General features: G+C 37.6%; 1 protein-coding gene across 14 annotated transcripts in view; it reads left to right on the plus strand.

Moving 5' to 3' along the window:
- PARD3B (par-3 family cell polarity regulator beta) overlaps positions 1-23286 on the plus strand; it is a 1164360-nt gene that overhangs the window by 732410 nt on the left and 408664 nt on the right. For all 14 annotated transcript variants that reach the window (XM_055573198.1, XM_055573199.1, XM_055573203.1 and 11 more), the window contains one exon: positions 15264-15308. In XM_055573198.1, the coding sequence (XP_055429173.1) occupies positions 15264-15308 (45 nt within the window). The remainder of the gene's footprint in view (positions 1-15263; positions 15309-23286) is intronic.

Below are 23286 nucleotides of genomic sequence, written 5' to 3' on the forward strand. Positions count from 1 at the left end.
GCTGATAGATATGATAGACTATTATGCAACCAATAAAAATCTTCAGACTAATGACATGAGATGTTAATAATAAAATATTTGACGAACACAATGTACAGTTTTGTATGTGTGCATTTATAAATACGTGTGCATCTATACATAAGAAATGCAAGCATATTTGTCAAAATGTAAACATTGATTTTTCTCCTAGTGGAAATTTCAGGGATCATTTTTATCTTATTGATATATTTCTGCATATTTTAAATCTTCAAATATGTATTATACTTACAATTAGAATAAAATCAATTGGCATCATTAAAATAATTTTAAAATATAATTTAAAAAGCAGGTAATGGTGTCCATGATAGAAATAGGGATTTTAACTAGGAAAAGGATGAAGAAGGTGCAGGGTGTATTGGCTGACCTCACATCACTGAGGACTCTCATATGAAAAGGAAGAAAAAAAAATTATGAACAGAGTGATATTTATTAACAGATTTTGGGTTGACACAAAAAGCTATTTCCTGTCAGTTAAAATGGTACTCAATAGAGCACATTCTACTGCAATGCTCATAAAACTCTACCAGCAGTGATTTTATATATATATATATATATATATATTTTTTTTTTAGTCATATAACATGAAGTCCAGATGGGGTAATTCAGTGTCACAGGAAAGCCATCAGAGACCCAGACTCCTTCTCTTCTTCCAAGCTTTCATTCTTGGTTTTTTGGCCTTTGTCACCATATTCGTTACTGCAATGTCCAGATGGCCACTGTATCTTCAGAAATATTATCCATATTCCAGGCCCCTACCCCAGCCCACCCCAAATAAAAGATGAAGGATGGGGAAAAGGCAAAAGAGTGTACCACCTTTCTTTATATCAGGATATCCAATATTGTCTAAGAAGTGCTGCCCAGAAAGCTTCCCCTTTTAGCTCATTGACCAGGCTATGACGTGTCATATACCTTGCAACCAGAAAGTAGCTGGTGAGGACAGGGTTGTTAGTGACACTGGATCAGCTAGCCTACAGTGTCTGCCTTAGCCGTCCTGTAAGGCTGTATGCTTCTGGTCACTGCTTGCGTACAGAAATGCAAGGAAGCCTCGTGTGAGTTGGCGGAAGTTCCAAGTTCTTTTAGATTTTAGTCTTTAGAGAGCATTATTCTAGTCTTATTCTGGTAAAATTGTAGAATCAGTCAAAAAGTAGTAAGAGAGCAGTGACCTGATTCCCTACCTATGGTCGAAGTCCAGTCTGACCAACTGTTTTGAAGCTGAAGCAGAGGATGAAGAGTCAGAGTTGCTTGGGACAATAATGGTGCCATTTTCAAACTGAAAAATCTAGTGAAGGCACAACATATGGAAAGGGGATGCCTATCACTGAACATCAATACATCATTTTTTTTAATAGTTCTAAGATGATGGATTTTAAGTTTATAGTTTCATGTCCAGAATTGTTGAAATAGTTCCTCTGATTAAAGCCGGCAATAGTTTTGTTTTGTTTTGTTTTTTTCCTAGCAGCCATTCTAGGCACAAGGCTTAAAGCCTGTGTGTTTTACAAAGACCTGCCAAAGTATCCTGGACTGAAAAAATTACTGTCTTTAAATTATAAGAATAAAATCATAAGTTTGAAATTATTAAAGACTGTCTCTAGAATGTAAAATTATGCCAGTGTTATTAATTATTACATTTAGAATTTATTTTTAAATATTCAGTAATTGCATTTGTATTGGAGGGTTTTTTTTCCCCAGTTGACAAGAAATTCTAGATGTGCACAAAGCTTGCTTAAAAGAAAATCAGCCAGTTGTTACTAAATGAGAAATTGACACCCAAATGATTTTAAATCAGTTTTTCTAAATCTCTTCTGAAGTTTTATAACAAGAACTTTATTTAATATAAGAATTGAGGTAGCAACAGCAGGGAGGGGAATGACATACTATAAATTAAGTCCACTGCTTTTCCTTTTCCCTTCATTGGTTGGTAGCCACTGAAGCCTCCAAAGAAATCCCTGGTCTAAGGGAAAGAGGTTAAAAAATCACTTTCTGTGAAGTCACTTTGGAGTGTGGGTCTGGTAACTTTCTATTTTTCCTATTAATGTTTTCTATTAGCTCAACCTTGTTCAGTATTCTTAATAAATTTCAATATCTTCCAAAAGATAGTGGACATTTAATATCTATGTATAATCACCCGTTCTGCAAAGAGGAGCCTGATTTAAATGAGCTCATCTAATAGACCAGTATAAAATACCAGATCATTTCACTAGAGTGCATGCAGAACTTTGTGATCTATTTAAGTGAATGGTTGTATGCTCTGAATTGGAGACACAGCACATAAACCCCCAAATTAATATCCTCTAATAAACAATGAGTCTGGATGACAACTTTTCAAAATCTATTACATACTAGTAGCCTTGGTTTTGCACAGCTTGCATATTAAACAGATGATAGTAGTGTCTGGGCAGAAATATATTTCTGTTCATGCCAGAACAGAAATCTTTTGATAGTACTTATTGTAGCCAAGAACAGAAGCAACTGTGCAATCCCCAGCAAGAAGTCACATGCCAACATTAATTCATGCACAAATAAACTGAGTTTCTGTCCTAATGTGAAGTCCATAAGCTCTAGGGGAAATGCACATGAAAATCCTAGGTAGCTCAGGTTACTAGATCTTGAGGGTTATGTTTCACTTCTGGGCTGGCCAGTGAACTTTACAAGAAGAGACACTGCCTAGAGATGGGAGAGTAAGCCAACCCGCAAGCACCTAAAAAGAACAGGGATGGTGTTCAGTAACGTAAGCTCTGAGCATGACTCAGGTGTAGAAGGCTGACTTATCAGATGTATAAGTGACACACAGCTCAGTGGGTTAGCTAATGTGTGGATGACAGAATAGGGATTCAAAAAGATCTCAACAGGGAGAACTGATGAGCTGCAATTCAGAAGATTAAATTTAATAGGGATAAATGTAAATTCCTGAAGCAACTTCCTTCTCCTGTCTTACTCCCATCCAATTCATTTTCCACGCTGCAGCCTGGGTGATCGTTTTAAAACATAAATCCGATCATGTCACTTTCTTGCTGAAAATCCCTTAGCAATGTCCCATTGCCTTGAGGATAAAGACAAAACTCATTAATGTGGCTTCTGAGATTCTCCATGACTGACTCATTTCTTCTCCTACACTTAGTCTCTCACTAGTCACCCTCTGTACAGAGGAGTTTTAGGTTCTATGTGTGGGATCCTGTTTTGGGGTTTTCATGTTTCCTCTGTCCAAATACTAGCTTCATCCATCTCTGTATATCTCCGGGTCTCAACTTAAAGCCATCAGGAACACTCAGTCTATAAACTAGGTCCAGTCTCTGCATTTCCCATTGCCCCAGATCCCTGAGCATCCTTCTTTCATTCAACAGATATTTATCAAGTGCCTACCATGTACCAATGGGCTTCCCTCATAGCTCAGTTGGTAAAGAATCCGCCTGCAATACAGGAGACCCCGGTTCAATTCCTGGGTCAGGAAGATCCCCTGGAGAAGGGATAGGCTACCCACTCCAGTATTCTTGGGCTTGCTTCCCTTGTGGCTCAGCTGGTAAAGAATCCGCCTGCAATGCAAGAGACCTGGGTTCAATCCCTGGGTTGAAAAGATCTCTGGGTTGGAGAAGGGAAAGGCAACCCACTCCAGTATTCTGGCCTGGAGAATTCCATGGACTGTATAGTCCATGGGTTCACAGAGAGTCAGACACGACTGAGCAACTTTCACTTTCACATGTACCAGGCACTGTTCCAGACCTTAAAGACAAATCAGTGAACAAAGCAAAGCCCACATTCACACGGAACTTTTGTTCTAATTAGGGAAGATGTGAGTGATGAGTGCTTTTAGCAAAATGAACCAAGGTGAAGAAACAGTAACAGAGTTGGGGTTTGTAACAGTTAGGGGCCTCCTGCCTTAGTAGCCAGGGAACAGCTCTGTGATGATCCTTTGTCTGTAGAGATGTGAGTGAAGGAAGGCATTGAACTACGTGGGGAACGCCCCCTAATGAGGCCCACGCTTGGCATATTTGTGAAACTGCAGTGAGGCCAGGATGAGTGAAATACACTGAGCGAGGAGAGGGCCATGCAGAACAAGGTTGGAAAGACTCCTGCAGACCAGGTCTTGGAGAGTCTAGCAAGTTTTCAGATTTTTTTCTAAACGTGATCAGATTGGGAGGCTTTTAGTCAAGAGACTGTCATGATAAGCTTTTTATTTTGTCTTTGTCTTATAAGGATTATAATAGTTTCTATGTGGAATATAGACAATAGAGACTGAGTACAGAATCCCAGAGTTGAGTCAAGGGTTATTACATCTGTCAAGGTGAGAGCTGACGGTAGCTTTGATGAGGAAGATTTGCAAAATACTGCATGCATTATCTGTGGTTAGTTGTATGGTAGAAACCCTGCTGGTGCAGGGCTCACGACTACCTTGTTCACTTCCACAATCCACATGCCCAGCATGATGGCTGGCATACCACTGACTCTCTATAAATATTTGTTGGACAAAGATACTCAACAACAGTTAATGTAAAAAGGACTTCAGGATTTTTGTTAACTGTACATGTGATGAACTAACAATTGTGCTGTTTGGCTGCCAAAATCTAACACTGTCAGGTTGCATCAAAAAGTTGGCAGGGGGAGGTGAAAAAGAGATGTGAGTCCCCAGCACCATGCTGCTTCTCCTTTATCCATACTATTGACCTGATCCTACACCATTTTTCCCTCGCTGTCTTCTAGTAATGCTGGCTTTCAGTTGCAAGACCACACACTTGATTCATTGGTGGTTCCCTCTTTTGCTTCATTCCTGTGTTCAAGCAATAAATTCTCTGTGATGTCACTCTGACTTTTCTTCATTCCTCTCTTTTCTACTGCTGACATTATCTGAACAATAGTCTATGCCTCTCCTTGGTAACAATTTCCAGGTGTACAAGACTTGAAACAACTTACGACAGCTCTATTTCTTTCTTTTGAGAGCATCCACAACCATTTTTAAGAGACACCATGTGCTCTTTCTCCAGGTTTGCTATGAAATTCTACTTTAGGTGATAGTGGTGGCTAGTGAAATGTGTAGTTCTTGGTGGTAAAACTATTAGCAAAATCCTACCTCGCAGACTCACATAGTAGAAGGAATGTGTGCTTTGAAGTCAGGAACCTTCAGATCCTGGCCATCCCACTTGCTCACTTTATGACACAACACCTCTGAGCCTCAGATTCCTCCTCTGTAAAGCGAAGGTAATAGTGTTTACATGGCTTTTATGATGATTAAATAGGATAACATGTATTGAAATGCTTGGCATGATTTCTGACACATATAAGTAGGTAGTAAGTTTTCGTTTCTTTCCTCCTTATCCCTGGTAAAGACAGAATCACTCTATGGAAATATACATTATAAACAGTGGAATGAGAGGTGTGTTTTTCCACTGGTTAATAGTGAATACTGACCATTTATTGTGTGACTTAAACGGTAGTCTCTGCCCTTTTTTTCCCTATGGTTTAATCAATATTGATTTCTTGCTGAAAACAGAAAAACTTATCAAGGTTCTAGGAAACCTGAGAGTTTCCATAGTCTGAGTAGTGGAAATAGTCCAACCCTAGGGTCAGTTCAGTTCAGTCACTCAGTCGTGTCTGACTCCTTGCGACCCCATAAATTGCAGCACGCCAGGCCTCCCTGTCCATCACCAACTCCCGGAGTTCACTCAGACTCACATCCATCGAGTCCATGATGCCATCCAGCCATCTCATCCTCTGTCATCCCCTTCTCCTCCTGCCCCCAATCCCTCCCAGCATCAGAGTCTTTTCCAATGAGTCAGCTCTTCACATGAGGTGGCCAAAGTACTGGAGTTTCAGCTTTAGCATCATTCCTTCCAAAGAAATCCCAGGGCTGATCTCCTTCAGAATGGACTGGTTGGATCTCCTTGCAGTCCAAGGGACTCTCAAGAGTCTTCTCCAACACCACAGTTCAAAAGCATCAATTCTTCAGTGCTCAGCCTTCTTCACAGTCCAACTCTCACATCCATACATGACCACAGGAAAAACCATAGCCTTGACTAGACGGACCTTTGTTGGCAAAGTAATGTCTCTGCTTTTGAATATGCTATTTAGGTTGGTCATAACTTTTCTTCCAAGGAGTAAGCGTCTTTTAATTTCATGGCTGCAGTCACCTAGGGTAGATCCTGAGAATTCACAGGAAAGGAAGTTTCCTGGGAGGGATCCCACACAGCCATCTTTTTCCTGTCATAGATTAACAAATGAGAGAGAGAGAGACTTCATACAACTAACTTGAGGACCTTTGTAATTTGTAAAGATGAATAAAATAATATCTTTGCCTTCATTGAAGTTGCCCACAAATCAACATAACACCATGTAGAAAGTGGTACATTTGCTTGGAGGCAAACCTAAAGTGTTTTAGGGAGGACAGAAATAGTATATCCTACAAAGAAATGAATATGGTGGGGAGCTGGACCCAGGAGAAATATAGTATTTACAAATGAGAGGTTTAAGGCATTTTCAGCTAAGGATAAAGACAATGGGCAGAAACAAGAATCATTCTAGAGAATGTGAATAAAAAGTGAATAGAGGAAAATACAAGGAGAAGGGTAAAAAAAAGAGTTCAAACTTGAATTTAAAGACTAAGGAGACTTATTTTCTAGGCAGTTGAATTTTTTTTTTAATTTTATTTTAGTTTTAAACTTTACAATATTGTATTGGTTCTGCCATATATCGAAATGAATCCACCACAGGCATACATGTGTTCCCCATCCTGAACCCTCCTCCCTCCTCCTTCCCCATACCATCCCTCTGGGTCGTCCCAGTGCACCAGCCCCAAGCATCCAATAGGCAGTTGAATTTAGTGAAAGTTTGGTTATGAGGACTCTTGGAAGGTGGTTCTGTGACAGTTACTCATGAAGGTAGTGCGTGTGCTATCAGGACAGGGGAATAGCCTGGGCCTAGATATGGTTTCCTTTTAGTCCACCAGCTTAGCAGCATTCTGTTCATGGTCCTGTATTTCAAAAAAATAATTGTTTTTAATTCCTTATATTCAGCACTGATTCCATGATATCTTTATATAGGAGACAAATGGGTAAACAGATTTTCAAAGAATTATAGTGAAATACTTTCCCACAAAGAAAACTCTCTCTCCATATGGCTTTTTTGGTGAATTCTGCTAAGCATTTTGTAGGAAGAAATAATGGGAATTCTATAGAGACATTTCCAGATAAATAAAAAGAAAGGAATGCTTTCCCAACTATGATACCAAAGCCAGACAGGGACACAGAAGAAAGAAAACTTTATATTGATGTTCTTCATAAACTGCTATAAAATTATTTTAAAAAATTTAGCAAGTTGAACTCAACAATGTGTAAAAGAAGATTATGATCAAGTAGAGTTTATCTAGGAATGTAAGTTTGGTTTAAACATTTGAAATCAAACAGTGTAAGCCACATATTAACAAACTAAAAAAGAAAAATTGTATGATCACATAGTATACACAGAAAAGTGTGTAACAGAATGCAGTATCATTTAATGAAGGATACAAATTTAAATTATGTTATTTGGGGATGAATTTTTGATAATTTTCTTAAAGTAAGAAAAGTATAAAGGGCAAAATTCAGGATTGTGGTTACATCTGAGTGAGGGAAAGGAGTGAGATTGGAGTGGAGCAGCCACAAACCTTCAAAGTAAAATAATATTCTTTTCTCAAACTCACTGATTAATAGACCATGTTTGCTTTATTGTTGTTCTTTGTATCTTAAACATATAAAGACTTTAATGATTCAGTATTTCATAAAAGCAATTTTTAAAATTATGTTTTCTTTTTGTTTTTGTCTGAAATTTTGATGTAGCAAAAAGACATCTATTTATTCTATTTACAGCTTTGGAAATTCATATTTGTGTACTGAAAGGAGTACCCTCTATGCTAAGTACTCAGTGTTTTTGTTAATGTAATGTGAAATTTTCTGTAAACACAATGAACTTCTCTTTCAAGTGTCATTACCACATGAATAACAATGGTGAAATTAGTGCCAGCAAGCCCAAAACTAAATATAAAAGCACTAATAACACATTTATTAAAAATACAAAATGAGTTGTGATTAGACTACCAATTATATTTTTTCTACACTTCACTACTCAAAATTTAAGTAAGTTTATATTTATTCTAAACATTTCTACTATGTTGTGGTCTTTATTTAGATCTATCCCAGAATCTAACTCCAGTCACCTTCTTCTGACCTTTCCTTGCTAAGAACATGTCTACAAATGGCACCATAAGAATTTTACTAAGTATCTATACATTTTTGTCACAACATTTATATAACTATGTGTATATCTTGATAAACATATTTCACATTCATTGGTCTAGAAGCTTTTGCTGAAAGGATATATCCAAATTGCTGCTTCCTTTCCTTTATTCTTACAAATGATGCATTTGTTCACTCAGCAAACATTAAGAGTACCTACTATAGATTGGGCATGATTCCATGCCTACACAGGTAAAACCAAGACACACCTTTTCCTTAAGGTGTTCACAGTTTAATGTGAAAAGAATCATACACAAATAATTGAGATATTTACAAATTTAGTCCCTAAGTTCAAACTGGAGATGTGAGAAGATGATGTGGAAAAGATGACATTTGAATGGAATCTTAAAGCATGTTTTCCTAGCAGGATAATGGAAGCATTTTTATTATGAGTCAGAAGAAATTGCATGCTGTGTATACATTGTACAGATGCATGAAGTTACACAGCCTGTTCAAAAACATACTTGTGATATGATAGAGTGCAGAGCACCCAGCAGAAGTGGTAGGGTGTGAAAGACAGGCATTATCCATCTTTGAGTACTCGCTTCTACTGGTGTCCGTGATAAGTTTTTGTATTCTCTAAGTTGTCTCATATTCTCTGGTAGGGAACATTATCTGCATTTTACAGATAAGTTCAGAAGATTGAAAAAGACTAAGTAATTAGTCCCTGGACACACATATAATTATGGGCTTCCCTGGTAGCTAGAGACAGCAGTTTGATTCTTGTGTTGAGAAGATCCCCTCAGGAAGGGAATGGAAACCCACTCCAATATTCTGGAAGTTGCTCTATAACATTAGAAGAAAACTTCAGTTGTTGTGTTCTGATTAGCTTATTGTCAGAGTAGCAACACATCTAAGGATGAACAGGGTGCTTTGCAGGCAGCTAACTAAGAGAGATGGTGAGAATATTTGTGTCATTATCTCCTACTGATCACCTTGCCCATTTTTCAGCAGATGCCTTACTTTGTTTTTTTATTTCACTTGTTTTTCAAGAGTTGGAAGAATTTTTCAACACATAAGAATTTATAGTGCTGAAAACCCAAGAAAGTCTCCCTAAGGAGAAGCAGTATGCCAAATAGTCATCGACATAAGAAAACAGTATAAATTAATGCAGCAATACTTCATGGTTGTGAAAGAGGGAACTTAATTTACAACTTGAAACAGGTTTGTGTTCCTTAGAAATTCTGGAAGGCAATCAGTGGCACAGAAATTGATCTGCTGAAGGAGAAGAAAATTGATTCTTAATATTAGCAACTACATCATTTTTTTTTTAATTCTGAAGGAATAACTTTTAGAAACAAGTTTATTAGCTATTAAGTAATTATTTGATATTTAGTTTCCTAGTAAACTATCCAAAAAGACATATTTATGGCCTCTTTAGAAGATGGATTTTTATTGTGCCAAACATCATCTTCAAAACAGCAGTCTCTATTATGTCAAAGACAGGGAAATCCAAAGTTAAATGAAATAGAGCTGTCTGTGTGAAAGACAAGCATTGTATCATGTTATAGAACTCTGCTTTGTATCAAAGTATCTTGATATGAAGTAGTGGGAATCTGAACACATTTGCATATTCCCCATTTATGACATAGTGTTGGCATTCTCAAAAAGAATAACTGTAGCTGATGGCAATTTTTATCTGAAAAGATTTGTGCATGTTAGCAATATACCATCTTCTGTCAGCATAAGAAGAGCATATGGGGTCCATTAGCTCACCAAATCTGCCACTGTTCTGCAAATTTTTATTAAGCAAGTGAAGTCCCTAATAGTCACTTATGTTATAAAATGCATATCAAATACTATCAATAAGCAAGATTATTTTCCCCCAGTGACTATGCATTTGAAGTGTATAAGAAGGCTTGACAAAAGAATAAAACACTTTAAGTGATCACTATATTAATATAAATATGTCCTACTGGGAAGCCAATGTATGTCTTACATGGACTTTAATGTTTGCCACTAAGTTCTCAAAGCACCATTTTTTTCAGATTTTCTTCCCATATTTTCTTTCTTTATGGCTTCTCTCAACTCTAACAGTGAACCTAGTTGAAATTAACCAAAAGACACTGTGCGTTTATCCAGATTTTTAAAAAAGGTTCCATTAGTGATGGGTAGCTGGTAGACCTTTGATTGGCTTCAAAGGTCTACAACCAAAGGAACTGGAGACATAGGCTGTCAGGTTGCTCAGCAACCTGTTTCCTCAGCAAGTCTTCCTGAACCAGAGGACATGCCAGGAAATTAACAAGCATCCAAACCAAAGAGTGCCTGCATTATGAAAACCCTCATAACAATTAAATCAAATGGTGTCCATTGATCCTGAGTCGAATGCCAGGAAGCAGGAGCTTAATATAGAAATCCCATTATCTAGAGAAATCTCAAGAGACACCAAGTCCACAGTGCCCTCTAAATATATAATAGCAGTTATAATAAAAATATCTATAAATTTCATCTTCAGAAGGACTCAGCATTTCACTGGTACTTCTTCAACCACTATAGTACCGTTTAGAGTAATCAAGAGAAAATAGTACCAGTCCTTGGGTAAAAGTGAAGGATAAGAGAGGGAGCGTGATATGCTCTAGAAACTTCAAGGAAGGAAGACAGGAAGAGGAGAGGGAGGAAGGGAGGCAGAGTGAGGAGAAGGGAAAAGGAGAGGTAGGGAAAGAGAAAGAAAGGGAGGAAGAGAAAGCAATCTATTATTAGAACAAGAACAAGAAATTTTGGCATCTGTTCCATCATCACCCTCTTCCTTGATACTTTTGGTACCTTACTTGCCATTTTGGAATTGAAGACTTTTCCACCACCAGGCTCACTCATTTTCAGCCTCTTGTAAATAAGCTCTTTGTTTAAAATGACATACCTGTCTAATTTTGTTGCCATTGCTATGCTCTCCAAATAATATGCAAGAAATGACTAGACTTAAGCTTCAGCTCTAATAGAGAACTTTTTAGTAGTTTTAAGGTGGTGTGAGTGATAAAGGAAGTTGAGTATTAATTATAACACTTGTCATTAAAAAAAAGAAAAAGCTTGGTGGTGTATGTAATTTTACCTCATTTTCTCATTTGCTACTGTTATTTAAATCACTTCCCAGCACTAAGCATGTGCATAAAAGATGATTGTTCCCAATTTAACCTTTTAAATAAAATGTATTCTATTAATTAAGTCATTACAGTTCCCTCCATTTTCTATTCTGTTCATTCATCTATCTTCTGTCCTAAAGATAGACATCTGTGTCAGTGAATATTTGGAGAAAGACCCCTAATTTTTATGCCTGTCACCCATTTGGATGCTCTACCCTGTTTTTTGAAATAGTTTGTTAGTGTTCTAAAGAATTTCAAATTGTCAATTAAAATAATAAGTATTCCTACTAAAAATAGTAGATAGTATTCAGCCAAAAAGTTATCATGCTCAGCCTAACATGGCTGGGGAACTTGCAGTACTTATGTTGGCTTAGATTTAATGGTATAACTTATGGCTGTTAAAAAAAGATAAAAACAAAAAATAAGATCCTACCCTTGTGTCAGTTCCTGATGCAGGATGCTCGGGGCTGATGCACTGGGATGACCCAGAGGGACGGTATGGGGAGGGAGGTGGTAGGGGGGTTCAGGATGGGGAACACGTGTATACCTGTGGTGGATTCATGTTGATGTATGGCAAAACCAATACAATATTGTAATTAGCCTCCAATTAAAATAAATTTATATTAAAAAAAAAAAGAATAGCTGCATAAAATGAGACCGTATATATATTGCCTTTTTCGACTACAAAATAAACTCCGAGCCAGGTAAACTGAAAGGTGAAACCTGTTGTAAGTGTTGGATTATCCATGAGATGCAACTGAAAATATCCTGTGAAGTCTTTTTGTTTATAATCCTTGGCAGGTTAAGTCATAAACACCATCAGCATCATCAAATTCACCACCTTTCCCACTCTCTTAGTTTCCATTTATCAAAAGTTTTCATTTATTGAGAAATACATACCTGAAACTGTGCTAAGTGATTTTGTAAATGTTTTTCACTCAGTTTTCACAATTCTTTGTATAGTGTTTTATATTATTTTTCACACTGAGAAACTGAAGTTTAATGGAACTTACTAACTTTCCTGGTAAGTCTGGAATTTAAGTCACATTTATCCCATTATAAGCTATCATGTTATTATGTAAAATTATGTAAATTTTTCTATTTAGTTTATCATTACTGATGATTTAATAACTAATATTAATTAAGCAGTTACTATGGGCTGCCCTCATGGCTCAGATAGTAAAGAATCTGCCTGCAGTGTGGGAGACCTGGATTCGATCCCTGAGTTGGGAAGATCCCCTAGAAGAGGGCATGGCAACCCTCTCCAGTATTCTTGCCTGAAGAATCCCCATGGACAGAAGAGTATGGCAACCTACAGTCCATGGGGTCACAAAGAGTCAGACATGACTGAGAGTGAGCGACTAAGCACATGTGATCGTCTACATATTTCACATAAACTTATAATATATAATGTTCACTCTAAGCATACCTGGAAAGCAGTATCATCCTCATTTTATAGATGATGCGATTGAGGCACAGATAGGTAAAATAAATTTACCTATGAAGCTCTGGTTTTTACATTTATTAATAAAGTTAATAAATATATTAAAATAATAAGTCAAGATTTTTATCTCAGCTGATTTCTCATCTGTGTAATGGAAATGAATTATTTTAGCTTGAATCCATTAAAACTGTAGAATTCTGAACATGTTAAACAAAATTATAGCTAACACTGTTAATATTGATCATGATAGAAAGTTTCTATTCATAAGATGTATTCTAATTTAAAAGGTAATAGTATTCTAACATAAGAGTGTTTGTCAGGGCTTTTCTTACATTGGATTCATATTGTCAATAATTTGAGAAATATTATAACTCTTCTATGATTCATCACAAGTAGAGTAGAGTGATTAAAAGTGCTTTGTTTAAGCCTTGGCTCCTCCACTTATGAGGTGTGCCTCAGTTTCCTTATCTGTAAAGATAATAACAACCATCGTCACAGGTTACTGTGAGCATTAAATGAATTAATAGATATAAAAGGTAGAGGGTAGAACTTGTATATCCTAAGTGCTAAGTATTAGCTACTAGTAGTATTTTTTTTAATCATCATCCTTGTTTTCCACTATTTTTTCCATTTATACAATAGATTCCACTGCAAGTTTTTTCAGAACTGGGTAAGACAGAATTTGGCCCACAACTGGAGCCTGATACATAGCGACTGGCATCTCCTCCTGGAAGCACAAAGTCTAACATGATTTTTAAGCAAGCTAATATTAATACCAGGGTAATCACAAACATGTAATGTTTCTATCTAGAAAATAAAGAAATGCTTAGGAAAAGAGGGCTAGGTGGGTGTGGGAAGATTTATGAAAATTTTTGTATAGTGACCGGATCAGTGAAATAGACTGAATGTTATAGGTAGAGGAAGGAGAGGCCTATTACTCTGAGACCAATCGAACGTTTGGGGAAATGAAGGAGATCTTTCTGTTAGCAAACTCCCCCTTGCTTTGTGTCTACCCTTGAGCCACCAGAGTTTCACAGACTAACGTAGACTATGACACGTGGTGAATATTGAATGGCTGTTGTTGAATATTGAGGTGATAATCCATGCAGAGTTGCCTAAGGATTAAGAACACTTTGATTCTACGTTCATGAGAGATACTGGTTAGTAGCTTTCATAGACTTCCTTTGCTTGATATTATATCAGGGTAATGCCAGCCTCACAATGAGTTAGGAAATGTTCCCTCCTCTGAATTTTCTGAAAGAATTTCTGGAGAATTGGTAGTATTTCTTCCTAAATTTTTGGTTGAATTCATCAAGGCAGTCATCTGGGTCTAGAGGTTTCCTTCTCAGAAAGTTTGAACTACAAATCCATTAAACAAACAAACAAACCAACAAGCTATGGAGCTACTAGGTTATCTCTTCCTATATAAGTTTTGGTAATTTGTGTCTTTCAAAATCATATCCATTTCATGAGAGCTATGTTTGCTTACATTTTTACTCACTGCTGAAGCAATATCCTTCCTCCTATTCCAATGGATGCCCCTAAATTATGAAGTTTTTCACTCCGGGTAATTCCCAGCCTTGTGAGAACTGCAGGCACCATGTTCTTTCCTTTTTGGGGTAGTTTTCGCCCAGGTGTTGGGTAGTTTCCTCACATCATGTGATCATTAGCAATTAATTAAATACCTGCAGGGATCCTCTGCAGATCTCAGAAAGAATTCTGTATACCTCTCTTCTCTCTCATTCTCTGATCTAAGCTCTGTCTGCCCTGGTTTTTCCTGGATTTCCAGCTTCGCATCCTCAGACTGGCATATTCCTGGGCTCTGCCTGTGTTCCCCTTCTTACACCACAATCTGAAGACTTTCTCCAGACAGTAAACTGCAGCAACTGTAGGAATCACCCTACTTCTTTTCCATCTCTACAGAGTCACTGTCCTCTGTTGCCTGATGAAGATCTTATCTTTTGAATGCCATTGTTTCCTGTTATATTTATTTTTAAATACATTTTTCAGAAGGAATTGTAAATTTGCTCCCTTTTGGTCCGTTTTGACCAGATACAGAAATTCGATCCTTGGGGACTGAGCATATATATTGTTGTTATGCACAAAGAGTCTTATTATATATTCTACAGCCCCAGATCCTTGAGTTTAAGTTCTGTTTTTGTGGCTACAGAAACAACAGTCCAGTTAAAATAAGTGAAAATATTAAAACAATTCAAAAGAATGAAATTCTATTCAAAGAAGATTTAATGAACATATATTTCTTCATAACTGTCTTTAAAATACCTACCAATAGAAATGAGATGCCCCAGGCAGGCTGGGGAAACTTTTTTCTCAAATCTTTGCCAGTAAAAGATTTCACTTACTACGAATCTATATTAATTTATTGTTCAAAAACTGGCTGATTTACAAGCTGATCTGATCCTCGTCTCTTTTATTTCTTTGCAGTGCCAGATGAAAGCAAAGTCCATTCATTGGCTGGACACAAATCGGGTAAGAAATTCCTTGTCACTGACTTTATATTCTCCTTCCTGGAAATCTCTGGCTGTGTTTGAGTAGTAGTTGGAACTTGTTTCCATCCACTTGTCACTGAAAGGCTTGCTCATTAATACATGAGATGTCTCTGACTTCCACAAAGATGAATTATTGCTTGGCCGTCTCAATAGTAGCATAATGTATGCTGACTCAAATGTTTAAGAAGGAAGAAAGATTTCCAAAAAATAATTATAAAACCAAAAATCTTTAACCTGTACACCAGCTGAACACTTGCAGTCACAAAAAATTACAAAGAAAACCCAAGAAAGTTTGAATTTTTTTTCTGCAGTGATTAAAGTAGCAGGACAAAAATGTTCCAAAATAAGGAAAACGTGGCCATTTCTTCCTTCTCAAAAAGGAATCATCTTTCTACCTGTCATCAAATGGGATTGGGCCTGAGATGATTTATGTATGAGCTCCTTGCGGGTGCCCTAGCAAGTCCATAAGGATCTCTGAGGGTCTTCAGGCTCTTTCTGTATTTTGTGTGCGATACCGTCAGGTCTAAAATCCAAGCTTTCCCTTCATTGCCAAGTGACCTACCTTCTATTCCTTTGCTCTTCCTTCAGCATCATTTATTCACATTATTTGAAAACACTTTAAGCTAGTAAGTACAGGGTGCATTATTTGTGGGGATAGTATCCATTTTACTCTTAGAAATACCACTCTAAACAACAGGAGGGTTATGATGTGTCGGCATCCCTTCATTTTTGAAACAAAGAAGCTGTTCCCATCACCGAGTATCTCCTGTGTTTATGGGCCAATTATGTTCTCAGCAGTAAGTGGCCTTGACGTCTCATTACTTCCATCATGTTCCAGGGCAAGATTATGATTTTTTTCCCCTTTTCTTCTTTCTCTAAATTCGCTAGTGATAACAGCAGGAAAGGGCTGGTTTGCAACTGTTAGATGTTTTCTTTTCTGCCCCTTCTAATAAAGAGCCTAAGAGGTTAGATCACTGTGAAAGAAAAGATTTCTGTAGGAGTGATAAATTGGCACATGCTGCTTGTTCCCATCATCTTCATCCATTAAACTCTACCACGGGAAATATTTTTAGGAGTCTGAGAAGGAAGTTCCCATGACCAAGGAACTCCCAAAATAGTCTACATTTTGTTCATCTTAAATGCCTGTTATTACTTGTCCTTGGGCTTCCCTGGTGGCTCAGTGATAAAGAATCCGTCTGCCAATGCAGGAGATGCAGGCTCGATCCCTGGGTTGGGAAGATTCCCTGAAGAAGGAAATGGCAACCCACTCCAGTATTCTTGCCTGGGAATTCCCATGGACAGAGGAGCCTGGCAGGCAACAGTCCATGGGGTCGCAGAGAGTCAGATACAACTTAGCAACTAGACAACAACTACTTGTCCTTAGTTCTCTTACACATATTAATACTTGAAGATATAAACTCTTCTGTGAACTGAGATGCACTTCAGTGTAAGTAGAGGAAGCATTTTTTAAAGAATGTTTATCAACTTGATTTTTGAAAACAACTGATTAATAAATGTTCTGCCTTTTTCCAGGGAATCAAATGTTATTCTAATCTTAACTTTGTTTCCAAACAAATTACTGTTAGCTAGTAACTAAAAAATATTGTCACTATTTTTAAATGCGAACATTATCTAAGTATATTGCTGTAGTATTTTAGGTAAATTTAATGGTATATTTTTATGTAGTATGCTGCTGCTGCTGCTACTGCTAAGTCACTTCAGTTGTGTCCGACTCTGTGCAACCCCAGAGACGGCAGCCCACCAGGCTCCCCCGCCCCTGGGATTCTCCAGGCAAGAACACTGGAGTGGGTTGCCATTTCCTTCTCCAATGCATGAAAGTGAAAAGTGAAAGTGAAGTCGCTCAGTCGTCTCTGACTCCTAGCGACCCCATGGACTGCAGCCTACCAGGCTCCTCCGTCCATGGGATTCTCCAGGCAAGAGTACTGGAGTGGGGTGCCACTGCCTTCTCCATGTAGTATGAAATAAAGATATTAGTAAAGAAGTACTCTAAACATGAAATAATCTTCCAAATTGAAAGAAAATGGCAAAAATGGCATAATTTTAAAACTCTCAGTCAGATTAATTATGAGCTTCACATGGCAGCTTTATTTTAGCTGGTAATAGAAATATTACTAATGATCTTCATATCCCATGAAGCACTGTTTTAAAGAAGATTTTCATTACTGATGAGCTATTATTACAATATTCACTATTCTTATAGTTTAAGTACTTTTTTATCCTATCACAACATCATCAATTCTTTCATTGGCTCTCTGTGGAACCAGGGAAAATGCTGAAAACAACCAGAAACTTGATAATTTTGAATCCAAAGTGGCATACAATTAAACACAACAAAGAGAGCTAACCAATCACCTAAAATCGTGTGCTATAGAGTTCCATTAAATGAGAGCACTCTATAAAACATTTGAGACAGTACTGAGAGAACAAAAAGCAGCCTTAAAGAAAAAGATGCTACTAAAGTCTTAAATTATAGTAATCCTCAAGAATTCATCCCTCCCGTAAAGGGCAGCTCTCTTCATTGGCTGCACTTGGGTAGAACATTTTCCATGAGGCCCTGGTGGTAGCTGCAGTTTAACAACAGTGAAAGAGAATTAAGGGTCCTTTTGATTCTGGCAACTTCTTTCTGTCATTTTTAACATTCCCCTAATACAGAGCTGTATTCTCCATCTGCTACAGTCTATACTACTAAGCAAGTTGCCAGTTTGGATTGTAATGTACAATGTTGCCTAATCATTTACACTTATCTTGCCAATGTCAGCTTCTTTTCCTTTCATCTTTCCCTTCCCCTAATCCTTCCTCCAGAATTTTCGGGTGACAAAGTAGTGTCTCTTTTACTAAGAAGAAAGAATATCTCTCCCTGTCTCTTTTTAATTATAAAAATGTGGACAGCTTTCATACTGTCCAAGACCATCAGGAAGTTAAATTAAATTGTATGTGCTGACCTAAATCTATCATCTATCCTCTTATTTGGGATGATATTCAACATTTTAATAAATTCATCTGAGTTAAAATTTCTGAGTCAGCTACTTAGTGGGTAGAGAGCCGTTTCGTGCCAAGTTCCATCTGTTGGCCTGGCTTGGGTACCTCCCAAGTTTGTGACAGTATTTTTGGCACCCTTTCCTTGGCTTATTCTTTAAATGGTTGATCCCTCAGAGCTCAGATCAAATCAAAGTCTTAGGTAAGATAAATCTTTCTAACATTTTTGGCCCAAAATATAGTATTCCCTCACCTCTTCTGGAATCAATCCAGTATTCTTGAGACCTCTCTAATCATCTGCCTCAGGGGCTTTCCCCTGGCAGTGCATGGCATCTCACACCTTGGCAAGTAAAATGGCAGGCTGGTACTCCTGTTTATAATCTTATGAGATCCTCCTCCACATATGAGAGGCATTCATACTTATGGGATGGCGAGACTTACTCAGAGAAGTTAGGAACAAAATGCTTTTTGTTTGGTTCCCTTAAGAAAAAAGTCGTAAGTTTTAGAGAGTCTTAGAAAACCAAAAAGCTGTCTTTCACCTTTTCCCTTAACTGTCTCACTGATTTAATTCTGGCAAAACTCAATTCCTAGCAATGCGGGAAGGGATATAACTTCAGCAAAATGTATATTTAAAAAAATAAAACCATTTTTTTTAATGACAAACATTCAGAAGGAACATTATAATCCAGAGAAAATGACATCAAATTTGCTATAGCTTTTAAAAAAATTGTGCTTTGATTTTTGCTATACACAGACTCGGACAGTATGTCTGAGAAGGAATCCTTTTTTTTGCCCAATTTACTGAACTGACACTGAAACCAATAGTTTAGTGCTCCTCAGCATTCAGACAGAAAGGGCTTATAAATTTTACTTTTTTTAAACTGTGCCTTCATATTATTTTGTTTTGATTTACTGCTTAGAACGGTTTTAATATGTATTGACTGTCTGCAGAGATCCTTGCTGACCCAGCTCTTTAAGATGATGCAGTGCTGAAGAAAGCCGATGAGTCCTTCTTTATGAGCTCTGACATATTAATTAGCAAAATGGACTAAAAAGCTTTCCTATTTCTATTTTAATTTCTTATAGTCTCAAACACCTGTCTATACAGCTGTAAAACAGGCAAGTCTGTAAAAATAATGTTTGGCAGCTAGTGCAGACCTTTTCTGAGCTGAGTTTATCAATTAGTGAGCAAGATTCATTAGCAATCTAGGGGGAATATTTCCAGATGAGATGCCTTGCAACCACCAAGGACAGTTGGTACACACATTGCTGTTGAGAAGCTGAAGCTCAAGACACAAGTCCTTGTTCTTCCAGTTGGTAACTCTTGGGGTTAAGATATAAATCCAGATATGGTGTGGCAGATGCCATGCATTGGCCATTTTATTTTCCACCAGCTTATGCCTAATACCTCACCATCTCAAGAACTGAGAAGAATACAGGAGTAAGACACAGTCTAGTTGGAAGGCATGACACACATGTCAAAATACCTATAAATCCTTACTTTATCTTTTGTAACATCAACTAGCTGAACTAGGAATACAACAGGTATAACTTCTGTAAGGCAATTCATTGAGCAGAAGAATATCTAATCTTGATAGTTTGTGCATTCTTTTTTCTGCATGCAAGTGTACATGTGAATGTGTGGGCCAAGTGAGGAGATGTGTGAGAGAAAATATGCATGTGATGTACGTGCATTATGCATAATTTATAGCAAATGTGTATGTAATATATCTTATAGCAAAGGCTGAGAGCTTAATATGCAAGTTGCTAACTTGATAGATCATACCTTCTGCTTTAAATGCATTATGTGTAAACTTCAAATCTAGAATGTTTGAATATAGCTAAAGAAATTGCTGGATCTTTGTGAAAGAACAGATAAAACATAAAATGACTGGATAGTCACTTTAATATGAGTAGTGGGCTATTAAATGATGTTCCCTAAATTATGTTGAGTCTTAGTGTTTCATACTTTCATTGAATATCTAAGTTAAAATATGCATTTAAATTTTGGAACACCAACTGTGGTCATTTTTCATGTTTGAGTCTTCTAATTGAATTACTGCTTTTTATTACTTTTCATTGCTATTGTTGATGAGGAAATAATATCTTGGAGTAAGTGGGCAGTGAACTTGAACTATCTTTCTTTCCTCATCAGTTGGTTGAGGTAATATTGCATGGTTATTTGGGGTATTTATTTCTAAGCTTTTGTCATGTGTTATATTGGATAACTATAGCTTTAGACACAAGAAATGTATATATTTCCTACATGTGTCAGCTTTGGTTTGCATTTCCATGGGATATAGGATGTTATCATTAAGGAAATTAATGATAGCATCTAGGATTTTTTTCTATGGAAACTTGATTATGGAGCAACCCTGTATCTCCTATATTGCAAACTGTTAGTGGTTTATCTCTAAAATTCAATGAATCAAAGCAAATTAGAAAGAAATATATCATGAGATAAGATTATTTACCATTTGAATATGGTGTATGTGTGTGCATTTCTTTATTTCATGAGTAAATAGAGATTACATTTTTTTTTTAACAAATCACATTTCAAAATTATTTCTGTTCCACTCATGTTTTTTAAACACCCACTCTGTAGCAGGTATTCTGTTGTGTGCTGGAGATACAAAGTGACATGTGTCAGAAAATAACTGCTTCCATAGTAAGATCTGAAAGATAAATAGAAGGTTGGCGAATAGAAAAAGTCAGTGAACTAAGACATTTCAGGCTCATGGAAGGTTATGAAAACCTGAAACATCATGGTGTGTTCAAGAAACTGTAAGCAGTTTGGCATGGCAGGAGTGCAGAGGGGAGAGGGACAAGCTAGGAGGTAAAGAAGCCGGCAGAGATTAGATCACAGGGAACTCCTACCAAATGGAAGAAAGTGAGTTTAATCCTGCAGGCTCAGAGAATCTAAACAGATTAAAGGAGCAGTGTGGTCAGGTTTATAGTATAATGATATCACTCTGTTGGTTGTGGGGACTTGAAAGGATTTTTAAAAAGGGGAGAGGCAAGAATAGTTAAGAGACCATTGTGGTAGTCCAGATAAGAGATGATGTGGGTATAAAGTTAAGTGATTAAATGGAGGAAAGAAAAGTAGAAATATTTAGAGAATAAAACCTAGAATTCTGACTGTTTTTTGTTTGTTTGTTTTTGGTGTTTGTTTTGTTTTTAATCAAACTGAGAAAGAGGGTCCAATGAGATTCTCAATGTGTCATTCAGTTGTTGCTATAACCATGCTATGTAATACCAGCTGAGCCACAAGGGAAGCCCAAGAATGCTGGAGTGGGTAGCCTATCCCTTCTCCAGGGGATCTTCCCAACCCAGGAATCAAATCCAGGTCTCCTGCATTGCAGGCAGATTCTTTACCAGCTAAGCTACCAGGGAAGCCCATAAAAGCAACAGTAAACATTTATTTCTTCATCATGTATCTTCAGGTGGACTAGGAGTTATAGATCTCAAAGTGTTTGACTGGGTTTGGCTCCAGTCTGTAATTCAGGTCCAGGTTTACTTCCTGTCTCTTATCCTCCTTGGACCAGTGGTTTCCTGAGGCAAGTACTTTTGATAACAGTGATAAGATGTAAATAGAGTAGACAGAGAGGGAACCCATAGGCTCCGTGCCAGTGTTCATGTATTAATGATGAGAGAGTGAAGGTGATGGAGAGAAGGATAAGAAGAGTAGAGGGAAACAAAGCAGGATGCATGAGCTCCCAAGGAGACAGGATATTATAAAAGAGTAGAGGGAAAATGCAATGGCACCCCACTCCAGTGCTTGAAGAAGGCAACGGCACCCCACTCCAGTACTCTTGCCTGGAAAATCCCATGGATGGAGGAGCCTGGTAGGCTGCGGTCCATGGGGTTGCTAAGATTCGGAGACGACTGAATGACTTCACTTTCACTTTTCACTTTCCTGCATTGAAGAAGTAAATGGCAACCCACTCCAGTGTTCTTGCCTGGAGAATCCCAGGGATGGGGGAGCCTGGTGGGCTGCCATCTATGGGGTTGCACAGAGTCGGACACAACTGAAGTGACTTAGCAGAGGGAAAATGTACCTGAAAGTATAAACAAGAAATAAGGAGACAGCTGTGTCTCTTCCCAGCCCTGACTTGTATAATATGGGTGAGAAAGAACAGTTGCAAATAAGGCCTGCAGGAGAAGAATTCTTAGTGGAAAACTAGATGTCAGTGAAGGCTAAAATTGGGGGTATTCCCTTGGGGGAAAAGTGGAAAGAGTTCAGATTTTTTCTTTGGCTCCAAAATGTCTACCATAAAAAAAGATGTACAACTTGAGAGTTGCTAGTTAAGTTTTATCTGGGGCAAAATGAGGACTACAGCCCAGGAGGCAGCATCTCAGATAGCTCTGAGAGACTGTCCCAAAATGGCAGTGGGGGAAAGTCAATATATAAGGTTTTGGTGAAAAGGGACTTCAGTGCCATGAAGCACTCATTTTACAAAAGTTTCTGTTAGTCATGAGGATCTGCTGTCAACATGAAAGGATTTAGTGCTTCTCAAAATAGGAGGAGAGGCAAGGATTGAGATCATAAAATCTGTTCCTAAAAACATCCAACTGTCTAAAGACCTGTCCCACCAGATTCCCTGGAGCACAGAGTGCCTCAGTCCACCCTGAACTCCCTCAGGAATTGTTGAAGGTCAACAGCTATAGCAGCAAGGGATTCAGTTTCCATAAAGGCAGATGGCAAATGCCTTTGTTGTTCAGTCAGTAATGCTCTTGGTAAGTGCCAATTTATAAGTGACAAAAATCACTGCAGACAGTATTGCAGCCATGAAATTAAAAAACATTCGCTCCTTGGGAGAAAAGTTATGACCAACATAGACAGCATATTAAAAAGCAGAGACATTACTCTGCCTACAAAGGTCCATATAGTCAAAGCTGTGGTTTTTCCAGTAGTCATGTACAGATGTGAGAGTTGGACCATAAAGAAGGCTGAATGCTGA

Source organism: Bubalus kerabau, chromosome 3 (genome assembly GCF_029407905.1).
Source record: "Bubalus kerabau isolate K-KA32 ecotype Philippines breed swamp buffalo chromosome 3, PCC_UOA_SB_1v2, whole genome shotgun sequence".
Taxonomy (NCBI): Eukaryota; Metazoa; Chordata; class Mammalia; order Artiodactyla; family Bovidae; genus Bubalus; species Bubalus kerabau.